Genomic DNA, 15161 nt, shown 5'->3' on the forward strand with positions numbered 1-15161 from the left:
TTCCCTAAAAAAATACGTAAATAGATGCTAATTTAGTCTAAAAAAGTTAAACTATGTAAAATAAAAAATTCAAAGTCCAAATTATAATTTTATAAAAAATTCAAAGCTCATACACACGGTGCTACGTGAGATGGCAAATAGTAATCATGCTACAGTAAAAGAAGGAGTTATTTTAGTATATGCCAATTAATAGCTATAATAGTACTATTGTTATAATGATCTCTGTACTTCTGTGATTTGGTTTAGTTCAATCCCTTCACAATTTAATTTGGTTTAATGAGTCCTTTGCTCTTAATCCATTAAGTTAGTATCTCCATACTTTTTTGCAATCTCTAGTCTTTTTCATGCATAATAATATTAATATTGTATGATGTCTATATATATATATATGAAGATAATATATCTGCATTAAAAAAAAAAAAACCTTTCCATCTTTTACTGTGGGGTTAAACACTTTGCACTCTGGATAATGACGTCATTTCCCTTCAATACATAAAACAAATGGCCTTTCTACAGGGCAAGATGAGCTCTTTCGGTAATTTTTTTTGGTATTATGAAATTAATTGGGCGTACAATGGTTTATTAATTTTTCTTCATAGTTAAATGGTATAAATATTCTTAAAAAGTATACAAAAAATTAAAGGACAAGAGGGGCTTTTGTGTAGTTTTATTTAATAAAAATAGTAAAATTACTTCATTATCTTTCAAGTAAAAAATAAAAATAAATAAGGAGTCAAGAAGTATTTTGATATTTTTATCATGATTTTTTATGTTATAATCTATTTAAAATATGAGCAAATAATTCTTTTAAAAAATAAAAAGAATAACAAAAAAAAGTGGTTGGCATGTATTTTAAGTGGACGTCGCCTATGTCATTTAAAGATGTGTGCGGCGTGTTTCAATAGCCAAAAAAATTCAATATTCGTGTCTTTTAAAGCGTTTAGCGACAACGCATATAATAAAGCAACTCATGTAGTGTAATTCGCTGCGATCCATTTGGAGTGAGATTTTTCTTTCCTCCCCTCAAAATTTAGAGTTGTCTTCCTATTTATTTTTTTCTTTTAATTGTGGTCCTCTTTTGTAGATTGGTCTTTATTTGTTTTGGATTTTATTTTTTTTCAATTTTATCTATTTTTATTTGATTTTATTTAATTTTTTATATTAAATATGGTACTCATTCTTTTGATTATTTTTCTCAATTCTTTTCTCAATTTGTTTCTTTTTTTTTTTAATTTTGTCCCTCAACATTTTATTTCATTTATTTCTTTTATCCAATTTTTATCCTTATTTTTTTAATTGCTCTTTTTTTATTATTTTTTTTTAAATTTTACCCCTCAACATTTTATTTCATTTATTTCTTATTCAATTTTAGTCTTCATTCTTTTAAATTTTTTTTTATCATTTTCTTAATTATTTTTTAAAATTTTATCCCTTAAAATTTTATTTTATTTTTTTAATAAAATTTTAATTCTCATTCTTTTAACAACTTTTTTTTTAATGGGGTTATCCGGGTTGCGAGGCAATCTAGTTAACCCAAGTTGTTTTGAATTTTTTTTAGTTTTATTTTTTAACATTAAACTATTGAATCATGAACTTTTTTATTTTTTTTATGGTTTTCCTTTCTATAGGATTATCCCGAGTCATTGAATAGTTAAGTTATCCTAAGTTACAGGTCAATTAAGTTATTTTGGGGTGACTCATATTTTTTTTGAAAGTTTATTTATTTAACTTTGGTTTTTTTTTTCTAAGTTATTTTTTTAATAATTTTTTTTATTCTTGTCTCATGTCACGGGTGGCAGGTTGGTAAAGTGAACTCTAGTTAACTTGAATTTTTTATTTAAATTGATTTTTTTAATTTTATTATTTGATATTATATTATTGAGCCTTATACTTGTATTTTTTTTTATTTTATAAGGTATCTTAATTTAATATTACACATGTTTATTAAGTTAATCTAAATTGATTCAGATTATTATTTTTTATGTTTTTTTTATATATATTTTTTAAAATTTGTCTTGCCCACACAACGCGAAAAAAGAATATTAGTCTATCACTAATAATGAATGTTATTTTAAATATTTTTTATTTAATGTTGGAAATACTAGGTGAAGTCAAGCTAGTTGCTTGTACGACTATCGACTATTTGTTGATAGTTCAAGGTTAGTCTTAGGTTCTATTTCTAAATCAAGTTGTTCCTCAGCTGCCTAGCGAGGAAAATTTTCAGAGCTAGATTCGCACAAGTAGAATGGTATGTCATGGTCTGTATCTTTTATAACTAACCAATGCATTTTTTGTTATAAAAAAGTTTTTGTTATTGTGGTGGAAGTATTTTTTAAATGTGATTTTTATTTATAAATATATTAAAATATTTTTTATCAGAACTACAAAATCATAAAAAAAACATAAATTTAATATTTTTTAAAATAAAATAAATCCAAAAACAGAGCAGCAGCAAGCTACGCAAGCTGCAGTGTGGATGCTGCACACAACTACAAGTATCATTTCAAAGAATTGCACCAATTATACAGCTCTTTAGTCACATTAACTAAATGAATAATAATTTCATCTAGTATTCTCTCTAAATTCTCCAAAAGAAGCATACAGAAAACCCTGAATTTGTAATGAAATTCCCTGTAGTTAATTCTTCTCGTGTAGTTTGGCAATCAAGAAACCATGTTTTTCGAGGCAAAGTAAACATGACTTCCATGTATAGTAGCAGCCTTGAAGCAGGAGTACTCCTTGACAAGGCTGATTCATCTGGCCTCAACTGTCTGTCGAATATATGAACATAAAACTTCATCTACCAGTTCATCGAAAATTAAATCTTCCAGGTCTAGTGCTACATCCTCAGCATCCAATCGAAGTTTCATCCAACCATCACCTTTTTCCCAGTCCCGAGCTACCATATCTTCTGTTGATTGCTCCATTTCCCATCTTGACTTCCTGTAGCAGCTAATTCTTTTCCACACTTCCTCAATAACATGTCTTCCCCTGGGCAATGGACTGACACGTTGAGTGAAGGAGAAGAGCTTGGGGAAGTAGGCCAATAAGCTGTTATATATCTCAAGCAGTTCCTCGTTAATCAAGTCAAACATAAGCAGGTGATCACAATTGTAGGCAACATCCTCTGAGGGAGATTCAAGTTCTTTGTGCCAATAAGCTTCCACAGCCTTAAACAATGTTGGACTCAATGGCTGCTCTAATGAATACCATGTTCCAAGGAACTCTGGCCCATTGAAGCCGGACACCTCAAGAACATCTCTCACATAATTGAAATCGGCATCATCTTCTAGCCTATTCAATTCAAAATGAAGGAATCGAGGACCAACCATTGTGCTTGCGTTTTCTACATTCTCACGGCTAGGATCCAGATCAAAACCTGATGCAATTTTGGGAAACCAATTAACTACCAATAAAATCACGCTGACAGAAGATTAGTATATATTTTTTTTTGGGGGGGGGGGGGGGAACAGGATGGATATTTTTGTTGAGATCAACCTGTCACATTTGACTACGGTATTTCCAGCACACGATTTGAATTACAAGAGTGGTCAAATTAGCAAGTCTATAGAATTTTATTTCACTAAATCTATGCAATCAAAGCTGTTCATATATCTTGCAAGGCCAATAATATACGGTATTGGTTGAACACAACATATCCCCCGAAAAAAGAAAAAGGAAAAAAAACGAGCCTTGCATAAAATTATTTTGTAAGAGGAGATGGTGTGCCATACCTTCTGACATTTGGAACCCTATTTGGCAAGTTCTATCATCTCGAAAATGAGTCTGGAGAACTGAAACTGGACTTTGTTCTTCATGCTCTCCCATGGTGGTGATCACTGAACCAATCCCCTGATTACTCTGAGGACTCTGCTCTTGCCTTTCAGGTTTCATTGTATCCTGATTTAGTTCACTTGTCATAGCACTTCCTTCATTGATACTTACCATTGAACTGCACGAAAATTCATTATTGTCCATGCTGCCAACTCTTTCAACCATGCCTCTCTGAAGTTCAGCCTCTTCAATAGTATCTTGTCGTTTGAATTGTTTTCTAACTTCAGGAATGCTTGCTGACTCCAAGTGATTATGAATGTCATTATTAGAATTTGCATCAGAGTCCATTCCTGTCATAGTTGACGTCCTTGGACTAAGTGCATCACCTGAGAACTCACTTGGAATGTGATATATAGACTCAAAATCTGGCAAAGAAAGTCTCCTTCTGAATGATTTCAGACCACTCGATTGAAATTTATCTTCGCTCGACAATTTTAAGCTTTTTGATTGATACTGGTGCCACTTGGCTTCTTTACTGTAACTGTACTCAAACAATCGAGTATAACCATCCAGTGACCCCTTTAGAGAGGATCCTCTTCTTATGTGTGGAACTTGACCTTTTCTGAGATCATTATCAAAACCATTTGTCTCCTGAAAACTTGTGGGATTTTCTATACCATCTTCATGAATTGCATTCTCCTCAAACTTCTTATACATCTCTTCCTCATCGGTGGAAAACTTGCATCCAGAAGGAACTCTATAGATACTCGCATTTGTGGACACATGGGTACTCTCCCTTTTGCTTTCTGTGAGTGCGCATTTTATTTTTTTCTTAAGACCCTTAAAAAGACTCATAAATAAAAGATTCCACCTGTGTTTATGTAATCCCTGAGATGATTTGAGAGAGGAAATCTGTGTTTCTTGACCAATAGAAGTGACACCATGATCGCTAACCTTTAAATCTATTGATTTCTCATAAAAATCTCTCAAAGACTCGGATGCAGTAGACCTTGGTGCCTGGGTTCCGATGGATGACTTCACCCCCTTTGGAAAGGACCAATTTTCCTTCTGCTTGTGCTCAATTTTACTAGGCCTAACAAATCTAATGTGTGAACAGTCAGCTGCAGGAAATGATCCAGACCTCCTTAATCTTACTTTTGCTCTGGAAGGCAGCTGGACATGGGTGTTCTGAATGTCTTGATCCTTTAGGATTTCCACCAACAGTTTTTCATTTAACTTAAGGATCTCCAGAACATCCACACTCTCCTTAAACTGAGGGCATGAAATTTCTCTGTTGAGACGCTTAGTATGTGAAAGGGTATGATTTAATAAGTTAGCACAGTTCTCCAAGGAAAATGCATCCTCTGCTGAAAGTTGATTTTGTTTTGAGCAGTCCTCAGCATTCACGGTGCCAGGCAGATGATATGCATTATTGTGTGCAACTAATTCTTCAGGTGTCTTGGACACAGATGGAACCTGCAATCTGGAGGCACCAGTATCAGCACTTTTGTGGAGGATTATGATTGGATTTGACAAATCACTATCCATTGTAGTAGCAAGGCAATTGTGTGAAGGTCCTAATTGGTGGACTGGATCAGTTTGCTGCAACCGGGTTCTTGCAAATATCTCCTTAGCAATTAAAGCTTTTATCTGGGCCTTCCTGGTAATTCTGTCTGTTGAGCTAGTCTTTATAGTTTGCTGTTCAACCTGACCAATTTCTCACCAAGTTATTGTCTGTTTCATAGTTTGTCATACAAAAGAAGCAATTTTTAGGGTAAAACTAACATGCATTCATCAATATTAATGTCTATTTATGAAATGCATTCATACCCACGCATCCTATCTGTAATGTGGACTTACCAGCAAGGGGACTGCTTTAGCACTCAAATATTCTTGTACGCCATCAGTGTAAAGATCACAAGAAATTTTTCTTGGATTTTGGCAGCCTGCAAAATAAGAAATAAGGTTTCTCGGTGCATAAAAGGGGATGAAAAGCACTTTACAGATATTGACAAGGGTATTGATTTCTATTGCTCAGAAAAGAGAGAAAAAGACGTAATTTGCTAGGTGAAAGAACACATCTCTCCCCAAAGTTGAACCAACTGATGATTCCATTAGATCCTCCGAACCTCAGTGGTCGGAAAAACATCATTGAAATGGTTCCGGGAACACTCATTTAGTGAGTTATTTATTGGATCAAGTTGTATCAGTTTCGTGTGGACAATACTGCTTATCAGGCAGAACCAGTACATATCAGGCCAGCATGGCCAATTGAACAAGTTCTGATAAAACAGGACTGGACGATTTAATACCAAGAAACAGCAGTTTACTGTGTATGTGCGCGCGCGTGCAAGTAAAGCATCTTGTATCCGCCCATGAACAAATCACATCAAGCAATCTACGCAAAATAATTTCCAAATCTCTTCAAATCTTCAAGATAAAATTATATCCATCTTTAAATACGACGATTTCTTCTACCATGATGCATACCAATCAACTCTATAGAACCTAATACTATAATACAATAATAACACAGACCCGATATTTCACATGTTCCTATAAAAAATACACGCTATATTACTCCGGTCAAGATGACAAAAATTAAGAGAAAAAATGGAGACATGATGAGGGGAGGAACCAAATTCAGATGGCTTACATCTAACATGTTTTCCTCTTCCATGCTTTCTGCGTGGAGGTAACTTTTTAGGACTGTGACAGAGATGGTAGTCAAGAATATGAAGTATGCCCCACATGCAACCTGGACGACAGTCCTCAAATCCAACATCGGAGGCTTTGCGCTCCGAGTGCTTCCCCATGGATGCGAGTAGATCCTCCTCCTGCCGTCTGTACTGATATCCTGCAATAACATCATTAACCATGTAAATCACACAGAGAGACCATGAGTATATTTTATGGAATATTTAGACTCGAAACCCAAGTACACAACAAGTACAGAAATTGCTGTTCAGGCTAGAACCTATGTCTCAAAAGCTTCTCAAATCTTTTTCTTTGATCATATATAAGCATCAGTAACCAATTGCAAACAAGTTTTCTACACAGATTATTATAAGCAAAAAGATTCAAATAAACAAAAACCGTGTTTACAGAGCTTATTAACATGATGGAGCATGCCTACTGTGGGGTTCAGCAACGATTCTAAAACTTGAAGATTAACAATGGTGGCTCAACCTAACACATGCATGTAGTTAACTTCCTCATCCTCAACAGGCACAGGGAGATTATTCGAATATCCAAAACAAAGGAAAAGGAAAAAAGAAAGAAAGAGAACAAGTTGTGGTAAATAAAAGTTAAGGCAACTGTATTAAAAAAATTTAATGAAGTCAGTCTATTATGCTTAAAAACACCAACAAAAGAACTACTATTCATTAACTCCGACAAGTTAAACAGCAAAAAGAAAGAAGAAACAGAAACAGTTACGGGAACGCCGACAAGCTAACCTGATGAAGGAGAAAGGGCCTAGAAAGAGCTCGAAAGTCAGTTTGGTAGTCTTGGAGAGGGGTGGCTAATCAAGAATATCACGAAGAGCAGCTAGCATATTGGCAAGCTATGTAACGTATAATATACAAGGAGACAACAAAGAAGTTTTAGCCGCAGTTTAACTGCCATGCCAGGTCTCCTCTATGTCACCATCCGTCTTGTTTACCGAAGACTGGTCCAATTTGAGGAACAGTCTAAAAAGTCATTCAAGTAAGTTTAGGAGGGTTAAGGATTTGATGACCAACCAATTATACACTGACTACTTGTGATGATCAGACTTCAGACCCTTCTTTATTCTTTATTTTTGTATTGCCATGGATGAATCCTACAACCCAGTTAACAGTGATGGATTAACATTAGTAGTTAATAATTAACAGAAAAGGAAAACGCCAGCTTTGATTAGAAGGAGAATACAATTGAATTAAGGTTAAATTATTAAAAAAAAACTATAAAACAAATTTCATGGTCATTTTTAGATAATTTAGTCTTGAATTAGCACCGTATTGCACTTTTCATGATTCCTTCGGCCATCTCAGCAAAATGAGGCTTTAGTGAGTCCAAAATGTTCCTAGAAAGTAGAAAGATTCAAATCAAGACGAAAGCTTGTTGGTGACCAAACCTGACTTTGGTAAATCCAAAATAAATACTAATTTATTAATTAAGATTAGAAAAAACGAAAATTGAAGCCTGAATTGGACTCATTCCTCTGTCTGCTTTTCAAGACAAAGACATGGTTTGGTTGATGAGGGGATATAGTCTCATGTTATTATTTTCAAGATTTGAATTTTAAATGGGTAACCAAAAAAAATTGTTTCTTGTAAATGCATTGCCTTGATGTGCATGATTTACTTAAAATCTCATACAAGGACACAGCTATCCTTAAAAAACAAATTCCTATAATATTATTTTGTCTTTGTTTTTGGCTTTCCAGCCAATGCCATAATTGAAGTTCCCTGGTTTGCCAACAAATGCTTTTGATTAGTTGGAAAAGCTCACAAAAAGCAAGTCAATTTGCTGGAGACATTCTCTAATGCCTTATTCTGTTTTCCACTTTAGGTTGGGATGCATTGTTCTTGCTACATGTTAGATGTCAACATATACTTGTACGAAATTTGCTTTGACATCTTAAAAGTAGATCTTCTAGATGCCCCTTTGCAACAACATTATTGTTATTATTATTATTATTATTATTATTATTATTATTCAAATCACTGACTCTCTGGGGTTTTGCTGTCTCAACACGTATAAATAATATTCATTATAATAGTGTTATAACTTTTTTTTTCCTTTGTTATTTTATTTTTTTGTCTTTGAGTATGATAGTTTTTTTTTACTGTAATATAAATATTTTTTGAGAATTATATAAGGTTATTTTAATAATTTGATTTTTAGATACATGATAAAATTACTAATATATCTCTTTAATAAAATAATACAATGCCTCAGACAATTTTATATTTTTAAATTTTATTGAACAATTAAATTATTACATTATTATTACAATTTGAATTTCTTAGCCCTGACTTTAGGGGCTTGGTTATAATTTCATCATGGTTTGTTTATTAATATTATTTAATTTTGAGGGTATTTTTTAATTTTCATACCAAACAAATAAAAAGCTCATATATCAGTTGCCTTCCTGCTAGCTCTATTAGTTATAACCATGATTCTATTATATCATTTGATTCATTTCGGTGTCATCTTTCTCTATAAGTGACACATATATTGTGTTTTGACATGGTTTATCTTGAAATTGCTTTTCTTTTCCTTCTCTTTCTTTCTTGAATTATGTACTGACCATACAAAAATTCATAATAGTCTTTCAATTTATTTTTTCTTTTGATTCAATCCTTCTTCTCTTCTTGGTAATCGTTTTATTTATATTGAGTATTTCTAATTGTATTTTATTTTCAATTTCATCCCTAATTATTTGATTTTTTTAATTTGTTTTCAAATTTGATGATTCTTTTAAATTTCTATATGTTTTTTTAATCATTTTCTTGATTTAATTGTTTTTTTTTTCAATTCCACTCCTACACATTTATTTTCATTTAAGTTTTATGTCAAATTTGGTTATAATTTTTTTAATTGCTATTTTTTTAATCATTTTCTTAATGAATTTGTTTTGTACAATTTCATCCTTGAACATTTAATTTTATTTGGTTTTCCCCCATAAAATTAATTTTATTTATTTTTTATATCGAATTTAGTCCTAATTCTTTAATTACAATTTTTTTGCATTGTTTTTATATTGATTGTTTTTCTCAATTTCATCCCTTAAGTTTTATTTGATTAAGAATCTTGCTTCTTTGTTTTTTTCGAGTTTGACTTTAATAGAGTCACTTAGTCTTATGACCTAAATAATAGATTTAAAGGATAAACCTTAGTCGACTTTCTTCTTTTTTAAAGTATTTTTTTTAAAAAAAATTTGCTAGTGTTTTTTTGCTTTCCTATGCATAAGGATATCTCAATTTCATGTCATAGGTCATGTGTTTGATTTGTAGACCCGGGTTGGCTGTCAGTTTCGCTTGAGGCTTAATAGGTTGCGATTTTTTTTAAGATTTGGCCATGTTTATGATTTTTTTTTGTTCGTATTGTTTTTACATATATTTTGAATTTCACCCTCTATGATTTTTTTAATCTTTAAAATTTAGTTTTTTTAATTGATATTTATTTTATTTGGGATTGTTTTTATTTTTTTCATTAAATTGTATCATCTTGGGGTTTTTCTTATCAAATTACATGTTTTTTTATTAATACTTTTCTACCAAATCCCATCCTTCAAATAAAATTGATTGAAGATTATACTTTTTAATTGAATTTGGATAAAAAATTTAACAAAATGAAACTTTTAGAGATTAAACTAAATTTAAGAGGTTTGCCCTATTTCTTTCTTTTTTTCCTAAATTGATGTTGTCTTATTTTTTTTTTCATTTTCTTAACTTTTATTTTGTTATTTTCCTTGGTTTAGTTCCTTTTTACTTTTGTATTCTTATTTTTTTTCAGTTTGATTCTGTTGGGTTAGCCCTTAACAATTATTTTTTATTTCACCCCACCATCTTTTAATTTCTATATATTCGATCATATTACAAATGATTTTTAATTTCTAACTCTATGATTTTTTAATCTTTCAAGTTTGTCCTAATTCTCTTAATTGTAATTTTTTTTGTTTGCAATAATTCTTTTTTGAATTTCATCCTCATTGATTTTTTTCATGTTAGATTTTAACCTTATTTTTTTTATTGTTCTTTTTCTTTTGCAAGTTTTTTTATTTATAATTTTCACAATGATTCCATCCTTTAAAATTAAATTGGATAATATTTAAGTTTCTTAATTGAACTCTAATTCATAATTTAACAAGTTATAATTTTTTAGATTGGATTAGGTTTAGGAGGTTCGTTTAGTTTTTCTTCCCTTTCTTTAAGTTGATGGTTTTTTTTTATATAAGTTTGGCTCTATTTTCTATAGTTAAGTTAGTATCGGGTTGTTTGATAATTTGAATAGATTTGGGTGTGGTTCTTCTTGTTGTTGTTGTCTTCTTGTCAATTTATTTATTATTGTTGGTTTTTTCATAAATATTTGAATTGTCAATTTAACCAATGACTCGGAGCTTGATTTTTTTTTAATCACTTCTTTTACATTAAAAAAATTTGTTGATTTTTTTAATCACTTCTTTTACATTAAAAAAAATTATTAATCACTTCTTTTACATTAAAAAACTTTGTTTGGGTCACAACTCACTTCTTTTACATTAAAAAAATTTGTTTAGGTCGCAGCAATATATGGGTAACATATCTAATGGTACACTATGGTTGCACCTGCATTTCACCAATAAAAACACAAATAATAATGTTTTTGATGGGGTGCACCATGTTGCTAAATTATAGTATAAACACAAAGAGAGTTAAGGTTATATGTGTTTTTTACCTTGAAAATGCTTAGAAAAATAGATATGAGCTCAGGGATATTTTTTATCTCAGATTAATTATAGTTTTTAGAGTGATTTTTTGAGACTATAAATTAGTTTGATAAAGTTCCAAAAGTATATACTAGATGGTTTAGGTTAAAAATAGATTTTTAAATGAAAAAAACAAAATAAGAACCCTATTTGTTTTTGTAACCATAGTGGCTAGAATCTAGGGAATTATAGATGACATATTGTTTTCTTTTTTTTTTATTATTAAAAAACAAAACAAACAACATACTTTTTACCACATTAACTTAAAAATAAAAAATAAAAATACACTCGAATGGATCTGAACTTGCAGTTTGAGTGCTTGAATTTGTTTATTAACCCACATCTATTGGACTTATATTTTCAAAAATATTTCATTTTTAATATATTTTTTATGTTTTTTAAATTATTTTTATATTTATATTTTAATTAATATATCTTCTTTGTGATTTTTTGCTTATTTAGATTTTATTAAATAACAATTATTTTTTAATTATACTACGTGTGTTTAGTTTTTTAAAACATTAATATGATTCATTTGTAATTTTTTTATATTTTATATAGATTAGATTTTTTTATATATATTTTTAGTATGCATAGCTTTGCATAATATATATATATATAAAATAAATTTTACATGTCAGTTGATTTCTATTATAAATTAATTAATTAATGATGTCAGTTGATTTCTATTATAAATTAATTTTAATTAATTAATTAATTAAATACAATTAGGTGTGTAATCTGTTATTTAGCTCTTCGATAAAGGTTTTTTTCTCATGTCATTGTAATTGTTTATATATATATATATATATATATATATATATATATTCTTTGTTATCGTTTTTTATTTTTTAGATATATATAATTTAAATAAGACTAGTTTATTTAGTTAATTGGGACTATAATCTGAGTTGTTAATTTTTTTTAAAAAAAAGTTAACATGCTTTCTATGCCTAAATATCTTACTGGAAAAAGAATGTGAACCTGCAGTATAGCGTCTCCACCAGTCTAACATTGACTGTATCAACAAAGGAAAAAAAGTACAAGATGCTATTCAACCAGCAAATTTAGAAATCCAAGGTTGAAACAAGGAGGAGGACAGAGCATGCGAAGTAAAAACTACAAGCCAACCCAACCAGAATTGATAGAGTGACCAGTTCTCATTCTTACACTGCATGAGGCAGTGTTTGTTATTTTGGTTAGTTTTTAAAGTGTTGTTTTTTTTTAATATATTAAAATAATAATAATTTTATTATTTTTAAAATTCATTTCTGATCTCATCACTTTAAAACTATCTAAAACTATTAAAAAATTAATTAAAACAAAAAAAATAATTTTTATAAAAGTAAAATAATACGGCAAAAACAAATTAATTTTTGGACATAATAAGGTTTGGGAGGCTGTACGAACAAAAACAAATAAACAGTAGTAGACTAGATTTCTACTATTTCATGTCTTTATAGAAGCTTAATCTTGCAGCAAGTCATTATTTGGAATATTACTACCTACGAACTGGAATTAGAACGATTATCTGTCACTATGAAGATGTCAAACATCAAAACTTTGAACTGTTTTTTGTATGATATGGTGACTCATTCAAACCTATTTTCAACCTATAAGACCGCAAAATGTTGGACCATGTAGTCTTCAAAATCTAATACTGTGATACGATTGAGCTTCCAATTTGAGCTAATCTTTGCCCATGGAAATATCATGACTTGTCCACTTGGTGTGTGGAAGGTATATCATGAGTGACCAAGAAACCGACCAAGATTACACCTCTGTCATCAAGTAGGAGCTTTGGAGTTATTGATGCTCATTTTTTTATGGCAATATATTTTTAAAATTTTATTTTTTAATCAAAATTTATATTTAGTAATATCAAAAATAAATTGAAAATTTTATATATTTAAGTTTGACAGACTATCAAATCCAAATAACCATGTTTATTTCTAGACCTAATATCAATATATTCAGCTTACACTGAGCCTTAGTATATATAGATTTAGAGAATGATTAGACCTAACATTCTTGTATTTAGTTACATACTGAGCTCAAGTATATATATGTTTAGCGAGATGTTAAATTTAATATCCTGGGATTCAGTTATGTATTGAGCTCAAATAAACTTAGGTTTGATAAGCTGTCAGACCAAAATTATTGAGTTCAACTACGTCCTAAGATCACATACATATGGGTCTGACGAGCTGTCAAACTCAATATCTTTAGAATCAGCTATGTTTTGAGCCCAACCAGACATGAGTTTGATGAGTTGTTAGACCCAACATCATTTAGTTCAGCTACATGTTGAGTTCAAGTATATATAAGTTTGGCGAGTTGTCAAATCCAATATTCTTGGATTCGAATATGCTATAAGCCTATGTACATATAGTTCTCATGAGCTACCAAACTCAACATCCTTGGATTTAGCTACACGTTAGGCCAAACAAACACAGGGTTGGCGAGTTGCTAGACCTAACATTATTAGGTTCATTTACATGCTAAAACTATATATATATATATATATGGGTTTGGTAAGCTGTTAGACTCAACATTGTGAGTTCAGCTATACACTAAGCCCAAATAGACATGGATCTGAGGAGTTGTTAGACCCAACATTCATGAGTTCAGCTGCGTATTGAGCCCAAAAAGACATGGATCTGGTAGGTTGGAAACCCAACTTCCTTGGGTTCAACTACGAGCGAAGCCCAAACAGATATAATTTTGGCGAGTTGTTAAACCTAACATCTCTAAGTCTAGCTATGCGCTGAGTCCAAATAAACATAAGTCTAACAAGTCATCAGAACCATCACTTATGGGTCTAGTATCGTGCCAAGTCCAAGTAATTATGAGCTTAATGATCATTATAGATCCCATGTTGGGCCATAAACTTTATTTGTTCATTCTTATGACTTTTAACATAAGATGTTTATATCAAGAACAATCATCTCTTTACACCCCTAGGTGTATAAAAATCTTTGATTGACCTATCATATTTTCATTAATATTAATATATTATATAAGGAATCTTTGTTTCTTATTAATGTTGTATAAGATATGTTTATTTCTTATTAATGTTGTAAAGAGAAAATAACACTTCAATCGTTTCTTTCTTAGAATATTCGTAGCATTTATCATATAAAAACAATAATAAACACTCTTATTTTTTAAATTTAAAATTCATTATCTCATTTATTACAATTTCTTACTACAAGTCATTTATTTCACCATTGAAGGGTTCTTAAACCTCATCAAAAGAAATTAATTTGCAACTGTTATGTCTTTTATCATTAATTATTTACTTTTCTGAAGAAAAAAAACATGAAAATGTGATTATTTACTGTACAAATATCATCACCATTGATTAATTTATATTACAACCTTCTATTTTTTTTTTCTTTACTGTAAAATATGATGGAATCAGCTTTTGTGCACCAGATCATCCACCTTAAAAATAAAAAAATCACGATGAAGTCATTTTCTGGTTTCTGGCTTGCACTGTTATCATAAGTTCACATCAGTTAATCTGAGGTCAAATAATCTTATCAATTTTTTAGTAAACATATCGGTAGACTAAGTTAAGTTCATAAAAATTCATGGTTGCTGCTCTGATGGAACGAGTCAAATTAGAAAAGGCAGCAGCCCAGCATCAAGTGATCGAGTCTGAAAGATTAGTCGGGGGAATATCGAAGCTGGACCGTCCAACAGCAGCACTGGAAATACTGGTTTCTTCTGTAGGCCCAAACCTATAGTCTTCTTTTAATAAAGTCTGGACCGGCCCGATATAGCAATAGGAAACCACTAAAACCAGCAAAAACTCCCTTCTAAAAATAAGACCACTAAAATAATCGTTTTCTATTTGTTTTCGTTTGGAAGTTTAACATTTCTTTTAGGTTATTAATTTTTTTTTGGAGTATGGTTATATTTTTTT

The 15161-nt window shown here is 30.5% G+C and overlaps 1 protein-coding gene across 2 annotated transcripts; it reads right to left on the reverse strand.

Annotated features, from left to right (window-relative positions):
* Nucleotides 1-2483: 2483 nt before the first annotated feature.
* Nucleotides 2484-7634, reverse strand: LOC105133165 (uncharacterized). 2 transcript variants are annotated; one of them, XM_011037021.1, is made up of 5 exons: nt 7378-7634; nt 6431-6632; nt 5635-5720; nt 3735-5481; nt 2484-3379 (listed from the first exon to the last, which is right to left on the reverse strand). In XM_011037021.1, the coding sequence occupies exons 1-5, from the start codon at nt 7399-7401 to the stop codon at nt 2754-2756; spliced, it is 2685 nt and encodes an 894-aa protein (XP_011035323.1). In that variant the 5' UTR covers nt 7402-7634; the 3' UTR covers nt 2484-2753. The 2 variants fall into 2 exon arrangements, with proteins under 2 accessions (XP_011035323.1, XP_011035324.1); XM_011037022.1 differs by having other exon boundaries at nt 6431-6631; nt 7233-7633.
* Between the last annotated feature and the right edge of the window lie 7527 nt (nt 7635-15161).

This window comes from Populus euphratica, unplaced genomic scaffold (genome assembly GCF_000495115.2).
Source record: "Populus euphratica unplaced genomic scaffold, PopEup_1.0 scaffold42.1, whole genome shotgun sequence".
NCBI lineage: Eukaryota > Viridiplantae > Streptophyta > Magnoliopsida > Malpighiales > Salicaceae > Populus > Populus euphratica.

Excerpts from the sequence above, each read along its gene's own strand:
- LOC105133165 (XM_011037021.1), bottom strand. The coding sequence starts at position 7,401 with ATGGCAGTTAAACTGCGGCTAAAA. Across the intron at positions 6,633-7,377 it reads CAGTTAAACTGCGGCTAAAA|GGATATCAGTACAGACGGCA; the intron begins CTTCTTTGTTGT and ends GATGTTATTGCA. Across the intron at positions 5,482-5,634 it reads CTAAAGCAGTCCCCTTGCTG|GTTGAACAGCAAACTATAAA; the intron begins GTAAGTCCACAT and ends GAAATTGGTCAG.